This window comes from Candoia aspera, chromosome 10 (genome assembly GCF_035149785.1).
Source record: "Candoia aspera isolate rCanAsp1 chromosome 10, rCanAsp1.hap2, whole genome shotgun sequence".
Taxonomy (NCBI): Eukaryota; Metazoa; Chordata; class Lepidosauria; order Squamata; family Boidae; genus Candoia; species Candoia aspera.
In genome coordinates, this window is record NC_086162.1 from 24,328,417 (window position 1) to 24,350,891 (window position 22,475).

Consider the following 22,475-nt stretch of genomic DNA (forward strand, 5'->3'; position numbering starts at 1 on the left):
CCAAACTGAGGGCACCGCTTGTCAGATTCCAGGCCCAGTGGTCTCCTTTCTTTACGGGAGCCTTCTAAGCACGTGTTGCCCCAACCTATTTGCCTTCCCTTGACCAGGAGATTGGGCGCATCTCCATTGAGATGAACGGCACCCTGGAGGACCAGCTGAACCACCTCAAGCAATACGAGCTGAACATTGTTGAATACAAGCCCAACATTGACATCTTGGAACAGCAGCACCAGCTCATCCAGGAGGCCCTGATCTTTGACAACAAGCACACTAACTACACCATGGAGGTGAGAACAGCCAAGGGGGTCCACGGGGAAGGTGGGTGGATGATCCTGGTGAGGGTCAGTAAAAGGAGGAACTTCCAAGTGAGGGTCCAGCCCCTCACAGCTGCTTACCACTAAGAAGGCTAGATTCTCTGTGTCCAATGACCAGATTAAGGGAGGGAGAAAGGGTTAAGTTACAGAGTCTTGGAAACAAGATATGCATCCTTCTTTTTCCAGTTGCTTGCTTTTGATATTGTCTGCATTGTATTAATTGTTTTATTCTCCACATTGTCCTGACTAGTGATGGAGTTGGGCTATAATTTTGATAAATAACTAAATACACATGGGGTGGGGGGAGCATGTGCATGCATGCGTGCTTCTCCCTGCATTCTCACCAGACGGGTAGCTTCAACTTTGACATCCTTGTCTGAAACGTGCTTGGGTGTTGTTTTCATTGTCGCTGTTTTAGCCTGTGTGTCTGTTAAACAAGCAGATGCGTCGCTGAAAATAGCCCTCATTCAGGCAAACATCCAAGGCAAGAAGAAAAGAGTAGAGTGACTTGAAAGAAAGTCGGACATGGGGAGCATCAGGATGCTGCCCGGGCCAGCTGAGCCCCTGTTTGGTTTCCAGTCTTGTGGCTGGCTGGGTGTCAAGGGGAGAGGACACAAAAGGGGGATCCACTGAAATCACTCCGGCTGTTTTTCCTTCTTCCTACTGCTTGCACACCCAGCACATCCGGGTCGGGTGGGAACAGCTCCTCACCACCATTGCCCGGACCATCAACGAGGTGGAGAACCAGATCCTGACCCGGGACGCCAAAGGGATCAGCCAGGAGCAGATGCAGGAATTCCGGGCCTCCTTCAACCACTTCGACAAGGTAACTTGGGAGTGAGAACGGGGCTGGCCGGGGAAGGTGTCTTTCGCACAGCAGATTTCACTTTGCGCCTGGGCGCGCACATGCAGGCGCGCTCTGTCTCTTCGTAAGAGAGAGACACTGTCTTGTTCTCAGAAGGGAGGCTGTGCGGTTGGGCCACCATTCTCAGATTTGGGGGTAGAGCAGAGGAGGGGTGTGCCTTAGGTGGGCATCTTAGTCCACACCAAGGATATTATGGGGAGGTGTTCGTTTGTTCGCTGGTTTTTGCTCCTAGATCCTGCTAATTGTTATCTCGGTTCAGTTTAGATCCTGTCTTTTAAAGAGGGAGCCCAGCTTGAGGCAGCCAGGATCATCCAGTTCTGGGCAGGGATTAGAATCTGGGTTTTCCTAACCCAACCCAAGATACATTTAGCACCTACTGCATACCTTGCTGGTATGAAATGGGACCGCGCCTCATGGTTCCCCTGCCCCATCCCGATAATGAAACCTACTGTTAACATCCTTCTCCTGGTCCCTTAACAAGGGGCCTTTTTGATCAAGTGAGGGTAGGGCCATCCCATAATGTTCTTGCCCCGCCCTGTCACCTAAAAAGAGGAGAGGACAAACCCATTGTAGCTCTACCGTGCTCCCCCCCCCCTCCAAGCGGTGGAGTGCAGTTTGCGTTGCCCTGGCACAGACTGTTTGCATGCAGTCCTGGCCATGGATTTCCAGCAGCAGGACGTCTGCCTGGCTTAAGCAGGGACAACGGTGACTTTCTGCAGCGCCTCCGTCCAGCTGAGGCCTTGTGGGGGAGACACCCTGAGGCCTGTCTGGGCTGGGCCACCTGGCTGGTTTTGCTCTCCGCCAAGCAGCCAGCCTCGAACTAACGGCGTGTCTTTTCCCCTCTGCTCCACCTTCCCTGCGTGCACGGGTGCCCTCCCTGCCACCCCTGCCTTTCCTCGACGGGCGTGCCGTGCCATGCCGTGCCCTCCGCCCCTTCCTGCCCGCGGCCTGGTGGCAGGACCACGGCGGCTCCCTGGGACCCGAGGAGTTCAAGGCCTGTCTCATCAGCTTGGGATACGATGTGGAGAATGACCGACAGGTACCCGTTGCCCGTGAACCGCGCCGCCCGCCAGCAACCGTTGCAATTAACCGATTTCCTTTCTCTCTTCCTTCACCACGTTCTGTCTCCCCTTCCCCTGACCATTGTGCTGATGTTTGGTATCTGACCTCTCAACTGTTCCTCCGACCCGTCGTGCTGACACGGCATCCCAAATACTTTCCGACTGCGTTTCTCTTTCTGCGTCTTTCCCTCCTCCCGTGGGGTCGATGCTCCTCTCATCTTTGACCTCGGCATGCCTTATCCATCTCCACTCACCCGCCTCCTTCCTTCCTTCCTTCCTTCCTTCCTTCCTTCCTTCCTTCCTTCCTTCCTTCCTTCCTTCTTTCCTTCCTTCTGTCCTTCCTTCCTTCCTTCCTTCCTTCCTTCCTTCCTTCCTTCCTTCCTTTCTGTTGGCTGCTTGGAATAGAAGCGCACGGGGAGCATGGATGCTGATGACTACAGAGCCCTCCTTATCTCCACGGGATACAGCCTGGTACGCCCTCCGCTTTTCCCTTCCTCCTCTTCTCGCTCCCTTTGACGCTGCTGCTCCAGTCCAACATCTCTCCACCCTCCTTGGCGCTGGCCGTCAGGCCGGGCCTTGCGGGGCACATGCGGGGGCAAAGTTGGGGAGGGAAGGGACGGGCAACTCAGGCATACTCTGGAGGGCATAAGTATTAAGGCTGGAAAGCGCTGGATCATGCCCACGCTGAGCTGCATTGTTGAAGCCAGTGTTCTTCAAACTGGGCAGCTTTAAGGTATGTGGACCTCAACTTCCAGAATTCCCCAGCCAGAATGAATTCTGGGAGTTGACACCCACACATCTTAAAGCGGCCAAGGTCAAGAAACACTGGTTCGGACCTGGTGACATTCCATGGTTTGAGATCGTGGAAACAAATGCTGGATAGCAGTTCCCTTCTTGCTACCCAGCCCCTGCATGCTATGCTGGCTGGGGAATTCTGGGAGTCGAAGTCCACGCCACTTAAAGTTGCCAAGGTTGACGAACACTGGCTTAATCTGTTCCAGTGCCTCTAGGCTACTTGAAAAACTCGTGAACAGGACTCAGCTTGGACATGGAGAAAGAACTGTATATCCTTCATCGCCTCTTTGCAAGGAAAACCCTCCCCGATTCTTTTTCCGTTCCCCACTGCAGCCCTATTCAGACGCTTGATGATGCACCCAGATCCAAACTAGAAGCACCATGGTGAACTTTCTGGCTCCCCGACCCCCACCTGTTCCAATGAACAGTGTTGATCCTTCTCTGGAAGCTTCTGTGGTTGTCCTGCCTTAAAACAGGTTAAAGTTAGCAACCCAGAAGGTTAGAAGGAAGCGTTGTAACAAGGCAAAAGTTCCCTTGGGGGAAACGGTTTTGGTAAGGTCGCTTTTATTCTAGGAGACTCTGTCTGCCCGACCTTTCAGCCTGGTAAGGATTGCCCTCCCAGGCATGGTCCGAAGGAGCCTTGGTCATTTGGTCACCTGCTAGCCATGATACCTAATTTGAACCTGGCTTCTTCTTTGAGCAACACAGAGATCACCATCCTGTTGTGGTGCCTTGCATAATGGAATAAACTTCACCGGAAAGTTCAAATGGCAAATTGAATGTGGTTCGCTGAAAACGGGAGCAGACGAGTTCTAAAATTATTGCCTGGGTGCAATTCAGGGTGGGTTTTTGGGGGGGGGGCATTTAATGGTTGTTTAATTGCACCCTTCACTGCTCAGATCCCCTTCCAATATGTGGGACTTTCCAGCTGTGAACTGTGGGATTTGAAATCTCACACACATCTGGAAAGTATCTGGGTGGGGAAGACTTAGCACTGCCGCAATTCCTAATGCCACAGAGTTCTCCAAAATCCAAGTTCCCTGTGGGTGAACTCAGACAAGCACTGAGTAGTCAAAAGGGAGGTTTCTGTGGTGAGGCAGCTGGTCTTTCAAATGGTTTGATGTGGTGTAAGTCAATATTCGTCAACCCTGGTAACTTTTAAGATGTGTGGACTTCAATTCCTAGCATTCCCCAGCCAGCACGGGAGTTGAAGTCCACGTGGGCCAGCTGGGGAATGCTGGGAGTTGAAGTCCACACATCTTAACATTGCCGAAGATGAGACATCAACCAGTGATGGTGAACTGTCAAGAGTTTCCCCTTTGGCACACATCGTGTGACAGAACCCTTCAAAAGTGGACCGAGCTGGCTCATTCTGCAGGAGAATTGACTCTCGTTCTTCTGGCCACCCTTTGTCAGGGCGATGCAGAGTTCAACCGGATCATGAGCGTCGTGGACCCCAACAACAGCGGTGTGGTGACCTTCCAGGCCTTCATCGACTTCATGTCCCGGGAGACAACAGACACGGACACGGCTGACCAAGTCATTGCTTCCTTCAAAGTTCTGGCTGGAGACAAGGTAAGCTGAAGGAGCTTGTGATGGGGAGGCGCTTCATCCAAATTCAGTCCGTCGGGGTTCTGCCCCGCCCTTCCTTCAGAGCTCAAGGCAGCGTACAGAGTGCCCCATTCCCTGTTTCTTCCCCACACCGACAAGCCTGTGAGGATGGTTGGGCTGAGAGGAAGCTGTTCTTCGTGGCTTTTCTCCCATCTCCTGAGAATTAGCCTAGCCTGTTTACAGAAAGCCAGCTTTCTCATCCAACTGGGGATAATGGAGGTCGGCCCACCGCTCCGGGCGGCACCCGAGCCTGGCAATCCGCTCTCTGCCACCTGAGATGTCCTCCAGGAACTGAAGTCAGGGATCTAGTCCTGCCCGCTGCAGAAAAGCATGGTTGAAATGCGGACTGGGTCATTTCAGACCGGCAGGTGGCTATTTTGGCAGGGAGGGGCTGTCCGAGGGACCCCCGTTTGGGCAGAGCCAAAATTTGGGGAGTTCATTTTTCCTCCCTTTTTTAAAAAAGGGGATGTAGTGAGTTTTCCTTTGTGGCACGGGTCAGGTCTAGACAAAATGCGTGCCCCCTTTGTTGGTCTGAGTTTGCTTTTAATGCCAACGGCCCTGCCTTTCCTTCACGCCTTGCCTGCAGAGTTTGGCGGGCACGCGGGGCTTCCAGAGCCGGGAGAGGCGGGCTGGGGGGAGGCCCAGTGGCCCCGGGGGGTCCTCCCCCTGCACTCCTGAACAGCCCCACCCGGCACTGGCCATCACAGCGCTCCCTCCTCTCCCCTCTCAGAACTACATCACAGCAGAGGAGCTGCGGCGAGAGCTTCCTCCGGACCAGGCAGAATACTGCGTCGCCCGCATGGCACCTTACCGGGGCCCTGACGCCATTCCCGGGGCCCTCGACTACAAGTCCTTCTCCACGGCGCTGTACGGCGAGAGCGATCTGTGAGGGCGTGGCGGCGGCAAGCGCTGGCACTTCTTGGAGGGGAGGGGAGGGGGCGGCTGTTCCGTTTCCTTCCAGGCCGTATTTGCATTTCCTCTGCCTCTTCCTCGCGCCTGCACACGGACACCCACCCCCCCACCCCCCCACCTGAAGCCAATGGGGTTAATGTCCTCTGCGCTGTTTCTTTTCTCTGAGGACGAGAAGCTGCCTCCTTCAAGCTGGGCAACCTTGGGAGCTGGCCTGCGTTCTCTCTCTCTCTCACCTATGCAACAGCCATGGTTCCTTCCCTCGTCAGGACCCCGAGCACGCGAGAGGGGCTCAGCGGCCCCCTTTACCGTTGCTTTGCCAGGCAGGGAGGATCATGGGTCCCGGAGTGCCAAGCCCAGCCAGCAGACAGGCACCCAGACACGTTTTGGGCTCTTCTGTTCAACCCCTTTGGGGGTATTTTTTTTCCCTTCTTAACCACATTCACAAGAGGGAGGGAAAGCCTCCTTTAAAATCCCTGTCATCCCCCCCCCCCCCCCGCTTCGTCTCTCTTTTTTGTTTTTAATTTATATAGCTGGCAGGCAGGAACTGGGCATAGAAGGTGGCGATGCGCTGAGAGTCAGGCGATCCAGAGGGCACCGTGACCCGCTTCCTCTGGGTGTGTGTTTTTTAAAGCAGAACTGGATCCTTGTTCCTTCTCCTGGGTTGCGCACTTCCTTTCTCGTCCCTGAGTGCAAGCACCTTCCTTTGCCCTCTTAAAACCCGCTACCCTTTTATTTTAGCAACGCAAACACGTGCTGCTTCTGCCCCGGCTCACCCTGCACAGCAGGGGTGTCCAGCTGCTGGACCCAGGGAGGGCTTCCTCCGCCCCACTGGCCCACGATGGCTGCTGCCCCCAGCCCGCCTCGTTGGGATGCTTCTCCTTTAGGGCCCAGCGTTCTGCCTTGGAAGAGGTGGGCGATCTGGGATTTGGTCTCAAATTATTTGGGTGGGGGGCAGTTCTGAAGTGGAGATGCTGGCTGGCTGAGAATGCAGACACTGCTCCTTGTCCAGCCCCCGAAATGTCTCCCTGCTGCCCTTTTGACCCTTCTCTGTGTGGCAGAACGAGCCAGAATTTGCTTGCAAGCTGGCCTTGGATGGGTTTCCCATTTTTGCAGCCTTTCTCCCCCCCCCTCCCCGTTTTGTGGCAGTGGCAGAGATCAGGGCAGAGGGAATATTGATCCATGGAGCATCCATAGTCGCTTTTGGGTGGGGGGTGGCTCTTGAATGGTGTATTAAAATAGGGAAGCCAGCTATGTTTGTCAGCCTGGTGGGACCGCAAAGGAAGCCAACACAATGTCAGGTTTGCAAAACAGGGCAGGAAGAAGCCAAAAAGCAGTAAACCTTTCATCAGAGGGCCTCTGAAACTACCCAGTGTTCTTTTTTCTGGTTGGAGGGCAGCGTCAAACTGAGTCTTCCTTCTCATTTTCTCTTCGCTCTGAATAACATTTTCGATCCATTGCTTCACACTCATATTTGTAATTTCTTCATCATGGTGCAGGGTTTTCTGAGGACCAAATTTAAATTAAAGAGAACCATGCAGAGATCTTTTTTTTTAAAAGAAAAAAAACAACAGAAAAACAGTAAACAGTTGCAATTTAATAACATCCAGATGATTATTATTATTAAATATAAATATATATATTCCTCTAGCATTGTATATTGTCAATTGATGGGGGGGCTGTTTCTGTCCCTTTTCCCCCCTGTATTTTCATCATGTAGTTAAGAGTTATGGCTGGCTGTAGCACCAGAAACTAACATATCCACACTGTGTTGGGGGGTAGGAGGTCATCCTTTCTGTTTTGTTTCTCCTTTTTTTGCCATCAGAGAAAGTTTAATTACTTATTTTATTGCGGTTGCTACAAAATCTGCCTGCCAAGGGTAGATCCCTTACGTAATAAGGAGTAACCAGGTTCTGTCTGCCTCTGCTGGTCATCAAATCTGTTCTAGAACTTCCAAGCTTTCTGGGGAATCAGCTCTCCTTGCTCTTGGGAAACCAGACAATAAAATATAATATTTTTAAGGGTGATTCCTATTGTTGTTCTTCCCCACCGCCGCTTCCATTCTGCTCCCGACACCCACAGATCTGTTACTGCTCACCAGTAGCTGCCTTTTCTCAGGAAAGACTGCCTACCTTCCAAATTATGGTTGGAGAATGCTGACCTTGGCATACCTTTTCTAAAGATGTTCCCCAACCTGGTTAAGCAAGCTCCTTTGATCTGGAGCTTAGGAAGCAACTGAACACAGAATTATATTTCTGGAAGGGCCCATGGCAGGCAAGATCCCTAGTGAAGGGAAGCCCACCAGCCCCATCAGCAATAGATTCTTCTATTGATTCTTCTGAACATTAAGGTTTTCCCTAACCCTCACCCTTAGTCGGTCTCTGCTAGGCTTAGGGCCACAAAATTAGAATCAAATCAATGTTTATTATGGTGTTAGACCAGCATAAGGTAGAGTCATTAAGAAGATGCATAAAAATATAATAGGTTAAAACAGCCTATCTCAACCTTCTGACCCTGGAGGAACCCTTGACATATTTTCCAGGCCTTGGGGAACCCCTGCGCATCCAGGCTCAAAGAGAGGCCAGAAGTTACCAAATTATTACATTCGTTTCATGGGTAGGCTTGTATATATGCATTACCAGTGTTCTTAAGCTAAAAATAAAGAATGAAACTTAACTCTTTAATGTGAAGTTGCCCAAAGTTGAAATATTTTTTTAAAATAAACCGTGATCTCCCAGGGAACCCCTGGTGACCTCTCACAGAACCCAAGGGCACCACGGAACCCTGGTTGAGAAACCCTGGTTTAAAAGTTGCATCTAAGAGTCCTATAAAGTGTATAAAGTAAATATATATACACACACACACACACACACATTTTTTTTTGTCATTCCATATATATATATATGAATGAGACAAAAAATGTAAAATATGGGAGAATCTAGAAAGGGATGACAGCATTAGAAGGGCATAGAGGAACATTATACAGTGTGTGAGACTGTAGCTAACGTGGCAAGCCAGGTGCACATTGATCTTGATTTATATTGCTGGGACAGGAGTCTTAAGCCAGGCAAGATGGCGTGCAAGCGAGGTGGGGTGGCAGTTCATCCCAGGTGAGTGGCAGGAGGAGGAAGGGTGATGAGTTGGCTTTCTCTGTCATCCCTCCTGGACATCAGTTCCCCGTCGTCTGGGAGTGCTTCATGCAGTCATAACATTGGGCTGAGGGTTGTTGTTTTTCCCCCCTTGAATAAAAGTGACATTCAATCCTTGTAAATAATTGGAGAAGGAAGCTGCTAGAAAAGACTTGAAAGGAGGCACCGTTAAAACAAGCCACAAGAATTACCTGTTGATTTGTGGACAGGGTTGGGAAATGTTTCTGGAAATCTCCCCAATCAAGTACATGGCGTGACGGTTTGTCCTCCATTAATCACATGGTTTTGTCCTAGCATGGCCCAGAAACCAGTTTGACCGGAAAGGGTTTGGGGGACCAATCCAGTCTGAATCAAAAATAACCAGCAGTGTTTTATTGCTGGTATAAACCAGGGTATTTTCAAAGCAAGTGCATATGTTCTATATTCAATAAGCAAGTGTGTGTATTGTGTGTGTGTATATGTCTATTCATGCCTGGAAGATTTCCACCTCTGCTGAAAAACACTGGCAATATTATTTCCTGTGCTTTTCTAGCAGAATTTACTGAAATAAGATAGATACGGTAGAAGCTTATAAGGGGGAGATCCATTTATCAATGTTGCGCAGTCAAGCTTTGCTCCCCTGGTTCATCTTTGGCTTAGAACTTCCTCCACATTCGAAGAAAACGGTGCAGTGTGGGGAATTTTAATCAGCTTTGACTCGCCTTAAAGCAATGTGGGGACTGGTTATCTTCCAAAATTCCCACCCCAGCGGCTGCCGCCAAGGGGCTCCCAAATCTGAACGGGGCCAAGCCGGAGAGACGTCTCCTAAAGTGAAAATGGTGCTCGTGTTCACACGTGGAAGGGCAGTATTGTTTTTATAGCAGGTGTGGTTGACTTGGCAGGGGACAGAAATTCAGTCTGAAGGCTTTGAGAGCGGATGGGGAAGAATGCGTTCGGGTGGCGGCAGAGGGAAGCTGTACCCACATTTTAGGTGCGTTGCAGCTGCCCCCTTGCCTTCTTTGACCCCACGCTGCGGATGCTCCCAAACAAGTCCCGAGGGTCGGAGTAGATTCAGAAAATCCAAATGACATCTATATCTGCCGGGCCAAATAGAAGCCATGGCGATAATTCTCTTTCCGTTCCTTTTAATTTGCCAGATGTTAGACTCGCCCCAAATAAACCATCTAAAAGATTTATGCCACAATCCCACCTAAAATGGCGTGGACGTGTGATGTGATTTGCGTGGCTCCTCCTGTCAGCCTTCGCCAAACCGCGGGTTCCTGGTTTCCCTGTTCCTCTCCCAGCTGAAGGCTACTTTCTCCAGCTTGATCTCCCCGTCCATTTCCAGGAAACGGACGGCCTTGGGCGAAAGGCGGTGCTCAAACTCTGAAAGCAAGATGCTGTTCTCCATTATCTGGCAAAAAAAAAAAAAGGCAGCAAAGCAGGTAAATCTCCCCATTATACCAGGAGTATGATTCCCCAGAGCTTGGTGGTGGTGACGAGAGGGCGAACTGGTTTTTATAACCTTCTGGGCTTCAAAGTTAAGTAGGGTCAGGCCTGGTTAATATTTGGATGGGAGACCAGGATATTGCAGGGCTGGAAGGTAAACGGGGAACTCTTACCAAGAAAACTGCTTGTAAGAGAACACTAGTTCTAATCCACAAATTCTCCTTGGCGACTGGAATTGGAAGGCACGGGTAATCCTCAACCACAAGCATAGTTGGGACCAGAATTTCTGTTGCTAAATGAGGCAGTCATTAAGTGAGTTGCACCTGATTTTACGACCTTTTTTGCTGCAGTTGTTAGGCAAGAGTCGTTATAATACGAGATGGGCAGTAAAGAAATATGACATAAATCAATCACGTGGTCATTAAGCGAATCCAGCTTCCCCCATTGACTTTGCTTGTTGGAAGCTGGCTGGGAAGGTTGCGAATGGCAATCGCGTGGCCTCAGGATGCTGCAACCAAGACACGCTGGTTGCCAAGCGCCTGAATTTTGATCATGTTAAGCTGGGGACACTGCAACAGTTGTAAGTGTGAGGCCTGGTCGTAGGTCACTTTATTCGGCGCCCTCATAACTTTGAACGGTTGCTAAACAAATGGTCATAAGTTGAGAGCTACCTATTGATGCTTCCACCCATGGAGTTTTCATGCAGCTTCTTACGGCTGTTGACCACCAAGGGAGCCCTTCTTTACACATGTGCTCACAATCCCCTTTCAAAGCAACGTAAGCTACAGATCAGAGCTCTGTAAGTTACATTTTGCATAACTCTGCATGAAGAAGTAGTCCTGGTCTTCACCCACTTAAAGATTAGAATGGGGCTGGTTAGGGAAGTGATGGAAGTTTTGTAATCTGGCCCAGCTATGGGGACACAACTGTCTTTGGTAGCCAGGGTGAGCTGGAAGTTGGGTGAGAATCATGACGCCTTCAACCTGGTGCCCTCCAGATATGCTCACGTCTCCCAGCCAGGGTGGCCAAGAAACATCTGAACAGCACCAGATTGTGGAAGGCTTTCCCAATTTTACCTGATTTTGTTATCCCCACCCCCAAATGTCTATGCTAAAACCCCAAAGGATTTTGACTTCCACTGGGATAGGTGGACCCCCAGTCTCCATCTAAGGTAGCTTCTTGTGCAACCCTGTATCTGGAGGAGTGGGAGGCCAACCCCCACCCTCAAGGAGGGCCACCAGTTAGTTCTACCACCTTGTAACCTCTGCTGGTGACGATGAAACGAAGCTTGAACCTTTGGCCTTGCTGCAGGTGAGTTTCCATCCGGATCTCCTTCCCCCACTGATTTGCAAAGCTGTTGAGACTCAGGATGGACCTGGCAGAGGCAGGTGGGGTCCTCTTGAACTGGAGTTCGAACTTCAGAGGGATGTCGGCCCCACGGAACTGCCCATAGGCAAAGTTCACATGAAACCTGGAGAGGAAGATCACAGCCTGCTTGACTCTGCCTGGTTTGCCTTTGCCCTTCCTTGACCTTTTCCCAGGAGAACCAGCTGGCTTTCATAACATCCTCCCATTGATGTCCTCCTCACAGACCATTGGTGGTAGTGGGAGAGGTGCATCATTTGCAACATCCCTGCTGAGGTCCACCCAACACAACATGCCAAGCTAGTCAGCTGAGTTCCTATCAGCATCAGGCGAACGAGCCAGGCTTGCGAAAGGAAGCGGGCAATTCTTTGCCATAACTGCCAAGCCAGAGCTGGGACAATCCATGGCTACCTGCGCACCCGCTTTCAATCCACTATTGGGGGCCTTTGGAAACATGGAAGGGAATGATAGAGTTAGGGTGCAAAATAAAAAAGTACATTATAAGTTGGATCAACCACCAACATATCAGGGCAAATGTGAAACTCCCACACCCAGTGCCATCTTGCTAAGCCCCTACAGTGCTCAGCTGCTGCAAAAGTGTTTCTAGAAGTGTGTGTTTTCCCCTAACACAATGGGGATGTTTGATATGCAAATAGTGGCTGACTGGGGGATTCTGGGAGTCAAAGTCCACACATCTTAAAGTTTGAGAAACACTGTTCTAACCCATCTGGAGTTAAAAAAAAAAAAAAAGGCTTTGGGTAATCTACAAATCACAGGGTAGGTGGGTTGAGAATGGAACCTTTTCAAAAGTGCAAACATATTCTTTACTTTCCTGAAGCCTAGGATGCAAATAAGTGGATCAGTTAAAGACCAAGCAGCTCCATTCTCTTGAGTTGCGACACATGGCTTGTTTTCACCCAGGTTAGCTTTGGGGAGCTTAGAGCGAACCAGCCCACGTGGCAGATTTATCATTCATCCCCCCAAATGTGGGAATTCAGGAGCCAAATTACACGCGTCATGTGAACCCAACCCAGGCAGTCTGCGTGTCCCGTAGGCAGCATTGGGGCTGAGTTACCCTTTGCTTTGCTTCGGAATGAGGCCTTCCAGCAGCACCCAGGAGTCCACCTCCAGGCCCAGCGGGACCGCCCGGTTGTACGGCATGCCCTGCAAGAGAGGAAAATCAAGGGGGCCGTGACAGCCCTGGTGGTGCAGAATGTTCCTTTTTTTAAATCATTTTCATTTAAAGATTTTACGTAGGTAATAAGAAATACCTTCAAAGAAAGAAAACAATATGGTAAAATAACGGTGAGAAAGAAAAAAAAAGTAGACAAAACAGAAAAGATAGAAAAAAGGAAAAGAAAAAAATAGAAAACGTGTACGTATGTATATGTATGTATGCATATGAATATATGTACTCTGTGTGTGTGTGTGTATGCATGCATGCATGCATATGTATATGTATATATGAGTGGGGCTTCCGATCTTCCTCTTGGCAGTTACACATACAATTCTAATCAAACCTCCCTCTCCCAGATTTCAGCATTAATTCCCTTCTTGCTATAACCTTTCTAATCATCAAAACCATAAATCACAAAACAAATTTCTTCCTGATGCAAAAAAAGGGGTTTCCGGTAATTGATAAGCTGCGCAGTATGTTTCTAGTCCTCTTGGGGACAAAGAAGTGTGATTATTCTTAGAAAGGCCCAGCAGTTCACACACCTTTGTAGGCCAAAATTATTGGTCTGGGACTTGAAAATGTGGCTTCAGATTGCTTGTGAGAATCTACAGACACCCCATGGAGCCTGAGAAACAAGAGAGTGAATGGATCCAGATTACCCATTGGCTAGGTTTCTATAACATGCTAAACACTTATGCCCAGGTTAGCAAAAATTGTCTTGTTCATATAACCTGCAGTTCCAAAATAAACCACATTATGGTTTAGCACAGTGACTCTGAAACTCCATTTAGCCTAGTTTGTTATGGAATCCTGCCAACCCTGATGAGGTTTAGGAAAGTCATTAAGATGGTTCCCTCCTTGCAGTCATATACAGCTTGTCCTCGCTTAATGACCATAATTTGGACTGGCAACTCTGTCACTAAGCAATGCAGTAGCTAAGCGAAACATCACGTGAACATGACAGACTTATGACCTCACTTCTGCCGCAGTTGTTAAGCAAGACATCACGTGACCATGACTTGTGATTGTACCGCCAGCTTCTCCATTGACTCTGCTTGTTGGAAGCCAGCTGTGAAGTGTGCAAATGGCGATCATGTAACTGTGGGACATCACGACAGTTGTAAGTGCGAGGACCAGTCATAAAGTGACTTCTTCAGCACATTGTAACTTCGAACGGTTGCTAAACAGGGCAGTTGCTAAGCAAGGTCTACAGATAATTGATTGTACTAATTTATGGAATTATGTGGTAGATATGATGGGAGAATTATATTATTGGTTCTTTGCTACATTAGTTGTTCTAACCTTTTGGCTGCACCTGGGAATGTAAGCCAGTTACAAGTGAAGCAGCATCTCAGGTTGAGCAAAGAAGTAAATCAAGTACAGTTCTGGACTGAATTTAATTTAATAGGAATTTGACTCGGTCCAGGTCAAAGGCCATCTGTTCATATCCCTTGTTCATTTCGTCCTGGAGCTGAAATCAGTTAATTTTCCTGTCACTTCTTGGCTGCTTCCAACCTGTCAGACAGGTCTCAGGGATTTTCTGGGGTTTATGTACCAACAAAACTTCTCTAAGCTGCCGTTTCCTTCATTTCCGCTGTTGCAGAATGTCGACATTAAAACCATACGATCTACCTCAAGAGCCAGTGGGAAAAATGAGTCAGAAGGTGTCGAATGAGCCCACACAGTTGGTTCCCCTCTTTCAAAACCGCATGATGTTCCACAGCTGTTTACTCTTTCCCAAGCAGCAGGCTGGGATCCTAAAGACAAGCTGCAGCCTTATTGATCCGGTTGCCCTGATCTTTGCTCCGACAACCTCTGATGCATCATCGAAAAATCCAAAGTTCGGTTTCACTTCCTCGTGTTTACAAAGGTGAAACTGAGGGATGCCGGGGTGACGGTAGAGAAGAGGAAGAAGAGGGGGACCCTGGCTGTGCGTTAAACACATCACTTGCATGGCTGGCGTGCCCACCAATTAGAACGGTTTTGTGTGCAGAGATGCTTTGAATTGCATTTGGGTACGGTTCTCCCACATGCCCCTGAGAGGGGAGGGAGGAGATGTGAAGCCTTGGTTGTGGGTCTAGTTAAGCTAATGGCTCCCCTGTGGCTTGGTTGGCTTCAGCCCCATCAGCAAAATAGGCCTGCTTTATACAGGCAGACTGCCCACTGGCAATGGGCAGAAGGAATAACCTTGAGGAACAGGAGGGAGGGCTGCTACCAAGGCAGCGGTCAGATAAAAGAAACCTGAGTCCAGGCCAAAACTGTAATCCGAGTAAGTGTCTCAGACAAAACCCGCCCTAGTTCTCATGAAGATAAAAGGAGGAAGCACATTCAGACTTGCACTTGCTGTAACCTTATAATAAAAGTAGCATTAGCTTGCATGACCTCGGTTCCCTAATCTGGTCTACCTCAAAGGTCTTACAGCCACACAGCCTTCCCCAGCCTGGAGCACGCAGGTGAGTTTGGCTGATGCTCCCAGCTTCCAAGCAAGCTGGATTAACTGGAGGGGTAGTCCAGATTGACTAGCAGATACCAAGGAGGATAGCATAGATTGCATTTTGAACAGGGAGACCATGCTGAATTAAATAGGTAGAGCCAGAAGTGTGTGTGGGCATTGCCATGGTACAGAAAAAATCAGAGCTTTCAAACAGTGTTTCTCAACCTTGGCCACTTTCAGATGGGTGAACTTCAACTCCCAGAATTCCCCAGCCAGCCATGAAGTCCACCCATCTGAAAGTGGCCAAGGTTGAGAAACACTGCTTTGGAAAGTTGGGCGCTTCAGACTGTCCAGCCTGTAGTTGAAGGAATCGGGAAATGTAGTTCTGGAATGCAGATGGGGACTGCCAGGATGTCCACCCCTCCCAAGAGGACAAACCAGTCTCGGAACTGGTTTGTAGCTGCCCTGCACCCGCACTGTCAGTAGAAAAGAGGGCAGGCCAGGTAGGCCTGGCCGAAGTGACACAAAGCTGGCCGCTCATGCCCGGAGGAATGCAGGTGATTCAGTCAAAACTTCCCGTCTTCCATTGGCCAGCCTGTCCCCAAACTGAGGGGATTTCAGCCCTACGGGGCCTTTGCCAGCTGAACAATGGTCTCCGTCCCTGAAGTATCAGAGGCTCCTCTGGGGGCGAAAAACAGTGCCACCCACCATTCCGTTTCAAGGTCCCAGAATCATCGGTTTGAGCTGGTTTTGCATCTTGGCTTTTAAAGCATCCTGCCCCCTTCCTGGCCTTCTAGGCCACCAAGTATGCCCAGCATGGCATAATGCAGCAAAGTGCTCCCCTCTCTTTGCTTGAGCTGGAGGTCAAGGGGCATAAAGTGCTAACACCGTTGGCCCCAGACGCAGCTTCTGCCCTCTCTGGATTGGGCTAAGGAAGGGCATAATCTGAAAGTTTAAAAATCACTGTGCTCCATCATTTCTAGCAAAGTGATGATGGGGATGACGGCTTGAAATCCAGCCTTTCTGGAACAGATGGGTGGGGGAAGCCAAGTAGGTCCGTCCCTTTGACCAGCTTCAGGCTTATGCTAACGTGGCATTGGTGCCACCCAGCAACTCATCATGCAGTCCCATCAGGCCAACACCACGCTGGGCCTGAGCGTCTTGTTTCAACCCAGCAAGAGGGGGGTCCAAAAAGTCCAGATGCCAGGTGTGAGGAAAAGCTCCATTTTTTTTTTTTTTTAACCTGCATCGCACCATTGCTTCGATGGCACCATGGTGGCTGCCATCCTGACTTTTTTGACCACCCCGAACCCAGCCATTGATGGCGACGTCCCGCCTCCCCTGCCCCTCTCCCCGCCACCTGGCAACATACAGGCCAGAACTTGCCCATTAATTGTAACAGTCGCTCTACTCACTAAAGTCTCGAATTCTATGGCCATCTCCACGATGCTGCGCTGGAGGCACGCTGGCAGCTGCGCCCCGGCTCTCTTTATAGATGTCTGGCGGCTCCCCGGAGCATCTTCCCCGGCAGCAGCCTGCCCACGCCCCGCCAGGGCGCACTGAGTCAGGCCTCCCCATGAGGGTGACATCATCCCCGGAGCGGTGACTTGATGCCCACAAGGCAACGGCTCCGTTGGGTCCCGGGCTGCTTCGATGGCCAAGGAGGGGAAAAACCAAACTTTGGGCAATCCAGGGGAGGAGAGGGAGGAGGCGGGGGGGCAGAGGAGCCCGCCAAGCCGGCCCTGCCGGGAGACGCAGGAAGGAAACGGCTGCAAGGCAGTCTTAGCCTGATGTGGAACGAGCAATAAATTCTTAGCGAGGTAGTTTTGTTGTGGTTTTTTTCTCCTGCCAGGCAAGGAAACAAGAAAACGGGCTTTTCTGCTTCCCGTGCCAACGTCACTGGAGAGTCCTTGGAATTTAGGGACTGTCTTGCCCACAGTTTCTCGACCTTGGCAACTTCAAGACGTGTGGACTGCAACTCAGCTCAACTAGAACTTTTTATTGTAAACCTCCCAGAGTCCCTCCTTTGGGGGGAGATGGGCGGTGATAAAATTTGATAAATAGACAAACAAATAAACTCCCAGAATTCCCCAGCCAGCCATGCTGGGGAATTCTGGGAGTTGAAGTCCACACGGCTGAAAGTTGCCAAGGTTGAGAAACACTGGTCTTGACTGGCATGATGTTTTTGGTGGCGTTGCAGAGACCGCAGTCCCTTAGACCAGTTATGGGTTGGGGCTGGTATGATTGATGGCCCATCCCTTTTGGAGACACCTGGCATGAAGAGAGGTGGGGCTTTGATCCTGCGGTTGCGGGCGCCATCTTGACTTTTTTGACCCCACCTGGTCGATGGCCCTAGCTTGAAGGGGGAGGTTGTGCTCATCAAAAGGGAATCAGTAGGTTCCTGACCGCCTCCCCCAGGAAAGAGCATCCGCCAGCAGATTAGATCCAAGCCATTCAAGGGAGACATTTGTTTCATCACCGGGCTGTGATCCTGGATGATTCATAGCACTTGTTTACGGATGAGGGCTGAGAAAGCCAGTGGAAGATCATGTTTTATGGATGAGCGAGGCGGTCACCTGCTCAGCACTTCCCAGGGCTGCAGCTTCCGAAGGCAGCCTTGGGAAGAAAATGCTTTGCAAAATCAGGGTCACCCTCAGCAGAAGAATCCCATTCCTACGCTAACGGGGCAACAGAGCAAATTCCTACAGTAAGTGACTTGACTTCCCTGGTGAAATGGTGAGATGCAAGGGACAGCAGCCTTCAGCAGGTAAAGATTGGTTGTCTTCCTGGCCAAGCTTGTGTCATTGGCTTCGGGCAGAATTGTAGGGTGTGAATGCCCTGTGGCCGAAAGAAAGACCTTCTGTGTGGTGCCTCGGATAAGAAGCCTGTGCAGCAGGTGGAGAGGGTAGCCGAGGGGATAACTGGGATCTCACTTCCTCCCATTCGGGATACAGCACGTACAAGCTGTCTGTCTGGGGCCCAAAATATTGCCAGTGCCCCTCCCGTCCTCGTTGTGGCTTCATCTCCTTGTTGCCCTCTGGGAAAAGGTTCCGTTGCATTTGATGAAGAACAGCTAGATTAGGCAAGAGTTTTGTCCCCTGGGCTGTTCGGCTCCTGAACTCTTAAAAATCCCCTCTCATTTCATTGTGGCACATGCTGTATGTAGGACCGTGATATTTATTAGGGATAACGATTAGGGGAGTGGAATGGTAAAAATAAATACTATATGTTATAGTAATTATTTTTTCGTGAACAGAATTTCATTTTAATGTGCACCTTGGTATACAGTGGAATGACAATAAAAGTCTATTCTATTCTATTCTATTCTATTCTATTCTATTCTATTCTATTCTATTCTATTCTATTCTATTCTATTCTATTCTATTCTATTCTATTCTATTCTTCTCCTCTCCTCTTCAACTTGGCTATGGATATCCATTATTATGGTCGTTGATATCTTTGTTCAGAGACTGTGTCATGCGCTGCCTACCGCTGAGTAAAACACAGACGCTGATTCAGAGAAGAGCAGGTTCAGGTTTATTCAAACGTAGAGCTAGACGCGAAAAAAGCTGAGAGTGAAGGGAGCGCGCCGGTGCGGGGTTTAAATACCCCGCGCCGGCCAGCGCCCCCTCACCTTGGGTTGCGTCATCCCCCCTTTGTCCTGCATGCTTTCGTGCCGGTAGGTGAAGGGTTGCGGGGCACCAGCTGGTGCCCCGGGATTGCCCATCATCGGTTTCTTCCTTCAGCCGGTGATTGCTGTCAGCTGGGCGATCTCCGTTGCGCTTTGCTGACAGCTTCAGGTGTGCCTCGTGATCCGCCCTGTCTTTGTCTTTCCTTCTTCCTCTTTTGTGTCCTGATGGCTGAATCATCCGGCCGGGGTCTGTGTCTGTTGTTGTGCGTGCTATGCTTATCTTAAGTCCCTTCCTCTGCTCCTCGGTATTGTCATGTGTGCCGTTGTGCTGATGTCTTCAGCTCAACGGCACTCATGACAGACTGCCCCCCATCCGAATAGTGCCCCCCCCCGGCCTTCCGGTTTTCTCCAGAAGAGCTGTCAAAAAAATTATTATTTTTTTTTTAAATTTCCCGCCGGAGTGTTTTCGCCCCTCCCTCTGTTCCGCCCTCTACCTCGTGTCCATCTTTAGGGTGTGTTCCGAGTGCGCATGCCCCGACCACACCCTGGGCGTGCGCATGCCCCGGCCACACCCTGCTTGTTTGGCTCAGTTCGTCGAGGGAAGAGGCGTGGCTCGTCGGGTGCTTTTCAGCTCCAGGTAGGAACCTTATCTTTATGCATTGTGCGATCGCCATTGTATGTGTGCATCCTGGGCGTTGCCCCCAGGCATGCACTGGTGACCAATCGTCACTCCCTCGTGGGCTCGGGGCGGGGGGAGGGTGAGTCCCGGGGGGGAGGAGGTCTACTCAAGTCGCGGGCTTGGGGGGCCCTTTCCCCTGGGGGCGCGGCGGGTGGGGGGGGAGGCCCGCGGGGGAAAGGGTGTTCAGGGGCCGGTTCGGCTTGGCGACCCTTTGGCTTGTCGGGGTACGTCCTGTGGAATGCCCGGGTCAGGTCTGGCGCCTTGACGTGTTGCGCCGCCACCCATTCTGGGTGGGGGAAGTGTTTCCACCTTACTAGGTAGTGTAGTGTTCCCCGTTGACGGCGAGAGTCGAGTATGTCTCTTACTTCGAAATGTTGTTGGCCGTCGATCATCACTGGGGAGGGCAGTGCCGTGCTTGGGTGCCATCGAGAGGTGGTTGCAGGTTTCAGGAGGCTGGTGTGAAACACCGGGTGGAGTCTCCGTAGATTGTGCGGCAGGTCCAGGCGTATTGCCACCGGGTTCACTACCTGTGTCACTCGAAGCGGCCCGATATACTTAGGCCCCAGTTTTTTCGAGGGTTGCGGTGACTTCAGGAATTTGGTGGATAGGTAGACCATATCCCCTGCCTGGAACGTCGGTTGCTGGCACCGGTGCTTGTCGGCCTGCTCTTTGTAGGCCGCCTGTGCTTCCTTCAGCGCTGCCGTGATTATCGGCCACGATTCCGCAATCTTCCGTCCCCAGTCACAAGCGTCCACTTGGGGTCCCGGGGGTTGCGGTAGCTCCGGTATGGGTACGAAGTCGCGCCCAGAGACTACTTCGAACGGGGTTTTCCCCGTGCTCGTGTGGACGGCGTTATTGTATGCGACTTCTGCGAACGGGAGCAGTTCGACCCAGTCGTCTTGGTGGTAGTTGGTGTATGAGCGTATGAATTGTTCCAGGGTGGCATTGAGGACCTCTGGGGCTCCGGTCATTCGGCGGTGGGGGGGCGACGGCGGGTTCGTTGGTTTGAGGCTAGGTTTTGGTGCGGGTTTGGGAGCGCTAGCTAGGGTTCGGTTGGAGAAGCAATCTGCCGTTTTGTGCCCCATTTTTCCGCACCTCCCGCAGGGCCCGCGAGTAAACCTCTTCTTTTGGTATGTGGGGCCGGCCGGCCCCATGTGTGGCGCGGGTACCTTTGGGCTGGTGTTGGTTTTGTCTTCTGTCGTCGCCATTAGGAAGGTGCGGTGCGCGTGTTCCGCTCTCCCCGCGAGGTGGATCCAGCCTTGCAGAGTCTCCGGGTCGTCCCGGTAGAGAGCCCATTGGAGTACCTCGCGGTTGAGGCCCCTTTTGAACATTTCTAGCAGGGTGGTCTCGGACCAGTCGTTGATCTTCCCTGCGAGGGCTTTAAATTCGAGGGCGTAGTCCGGGACAGTTCGTGCGCCCTGTTTGAGGCTTTGGAGTGCGCTTTTAGCCCTCTCTTTGGCTAGCGGGTCCTCAAAGTAGCGCTTCATCTCGGTGATGAAGGCATGGAAGTCAGAGAGGGTGGGGGAGTTGGACTCGTACATTTGGACGTACCAGTCCGCCGCCCTGTCTTGTAGTTTGATCGCCACGGCTGCGATCTTGTCCGCTTCTGAGTTAAAGGAGTGTCCGTGCCGCCCCATGAACTCCCTGGCGTTCGTGATGAAGAACGACAGTTTCGCGGGGTTCCCGTCGAAGAAAATGGGGAAGTCCTTTGGGGCCCGGGCATTCGGTGAGTCCCCTCTTCTCGCTTCCCGACCCATGGCTTCGTCCGCCTGGGACGCTTGTTGGTTAGCATTTGGCCCATGGGGGTGCGACGACCCGCTCGGGGTGTGGATCGGGGTGTGTACCTGCACGGGAACGTCGTTGTGAGGCGCAGGGGACATCAGCGATTGCAGCATGGTCCTGAGGTCCTTTAGCTGGGCCTCCATGGCCGCGAGTCTGGCTTGTGTTTCCCCGTCCGAGATCCGCGCCGCAGCTGGGGTCGGGTCTGTCCGTGTTTCCGCAGGGTTGAGCCGCCGGTGGGGTTCAGGCGTTCCCGTCCGCTGGTCAGCTTCCTCCATTTGGAAGTGAATCGGCTGGGTTGCCTCTCCGTCCTCCACCGTGCTTGCCGCAGTTGGGCTGACGCTCCACGCCTGTGGCTGGGGTGCGATGTGGGGCGGGGGGGTCTCCGCGGGTCTCGGGAGGTATGTTGCTCCCTCCCGTGGCCGGGTCGCCTCCGCCTCCCTCTGGGGTTGGAGCTGAGGCTTGGGGTGGGCCGGGAGGGTGTCCGTGGCTCCTGGGGTCCGCGGTGCCTCTGGCCTCGATCAGTCCTCCTCCGCTTCTTGCCGTGCAGTTCGCCCGCCTTGGCCGCGATGCGTCGGCCCCATCGCTCGGGTTCTTCTCGCCGTCTATTCCTCCTGCGGCTCGTTGTTGTCCGGTGGGGCTCGGCAAGGCTGAGTTTGTGACTCTCAGCTTTATGTCATGCGCTGCCTACCGCTGAGTAAAACACAGATGCTGATTCAGAGAAGAGCAGGTTCAGGTTTATTCAAACGTAGAGCTAGACGCGAAAAAAGCTGAGAGTGAAGGGAGCGCGCCGGTGCGGGGTTTAAATACCCCGCGCCGGTCAGCGCCCCCTCACCTTGGGTTGCGTCATCCCCCCTTTGTCCTGCATGCTTTCGTGCCGGTAGGTGAAGGGTTGCGGGGCCCCAGCTGGTGCCCCGGGATTGCCCATCATCGGTTTCTTCCTTCAGCCGGTGATTGCTGTCAGCTGGGCGATCTCCGTTGCGCTTTTGCTAACAGCTTAGGTGTGCCTCGTGATCCGCCCTGTCTTTGTCTTTCCTTCTTCCTCTTTTGTGTCCTGATGGCTGAATCATCCGGCCGGGGTCTGTGTCTGTTGTTGTGCGTGCTTTGCTTATCTTAAGTCCCTTCCTCTGCTTCCTCGGTATTGTCATGTGTGCCGTTGTGCTGATGTCTTCAGCTCAACGGCACTCATGACAGACTGATAGTGAAGCAGCCGCATGTGCGCCGTGGCATGTCCCCATAGATAGTTCTTGGAGGTCTCAGCTAACCTCCCCCGAGCCA

General features: G+C 51.5%; 2 protein-coding genes across 6 annotated transcripts in view; one reads left to right on the forward strand and one right to left on the reverse strand.

The window, feature by feature from the left end:
* ACTN4 (actinin alpha 4) overlaps positions 1–7,576 on the forward strand; it is a 79,868-nt gene extending 72,292 nt beyond the window's left edge. For 2 of the 5 annotated variants that reach the window (XM_063311944.1, XM_063311946.1), the window contains exons 17-21: positions 108–287; positions 994–1,140; positions 2,646–2,711; positions 4,452–4,610; positions 5,377–7,576. In XM_063311944.1, the coding sequence (XP_063168014.1) occupies positions 108–287; positions 994–1,140; positions 2,646–2,711; positions 4,452–4,610; positions 5,377–5,535 (711 nt within the window). In that variant the 3' untranslated portion in view covers positions 5,536–7,576. Of the gene's footprint in view, positions 1–107; positions 288–993; positions 1,141–2,137; positions 2,219–2,645; positions 2,712–4,451; positions 4,611–5,376 lie in introns of all 5 variants that reach the window. The other 3 variants (XM_063311943.1, XM_063311942.1, XM_063311945.1) reach the window with 2 other exon arrangements.
* A 2,342-nt stretch (positions 7,577–9,918) lies between these two features.
* LOC134503545 (galectin-4-like) lies at positions 9,919–16,613 on the reverse strand. Its single transcript, XM_063312355.1, has 4 exons — positions 16,524–16,613; positions 12,573–12,661; positions 11,387–11,603; positions 9,919–10,097 (listed from the first exon to the last, which is right to left on the reverse strand). The coding sequence occupies exons 1-4, from the start codon at positions 16,545–16,547 to the stop codon at positions 9,939–9,941; spliced, it is 489 nt and encodes a 162-aa protein (XP_063168425.1). The 5' UTR covers positions 16,548–16,613; the 3' UTR covers positions 9,919–9,938.
* Between the last annotated feature and the right edge of the window lie 5,862 nt (positions 16,614–22,475).

Bases quoted from the DNA above. Each gene is read 5' to 3' on its own strand.
- LOC134503545 (XM_063312355.1), bottom strand. From the start codon at position 16,547: ATGGCCATAGAATTCGAGACTTTA. The intron at 12,662-16,523 runs GTGAGTAGAGCG...CCTCTCTTGCAG, and splicing joins CCATAGAATTCGAGACTTTA to GGCATGCCGTACAACCGGGC. The intron at 11,604-12,572 runs GTAACTCAGCCC...CTTCCTCTCCAG, and splicing joins ATTCCGAAGCAAAGCAAAGG to GTTTCATGTGAACTTTGCCT.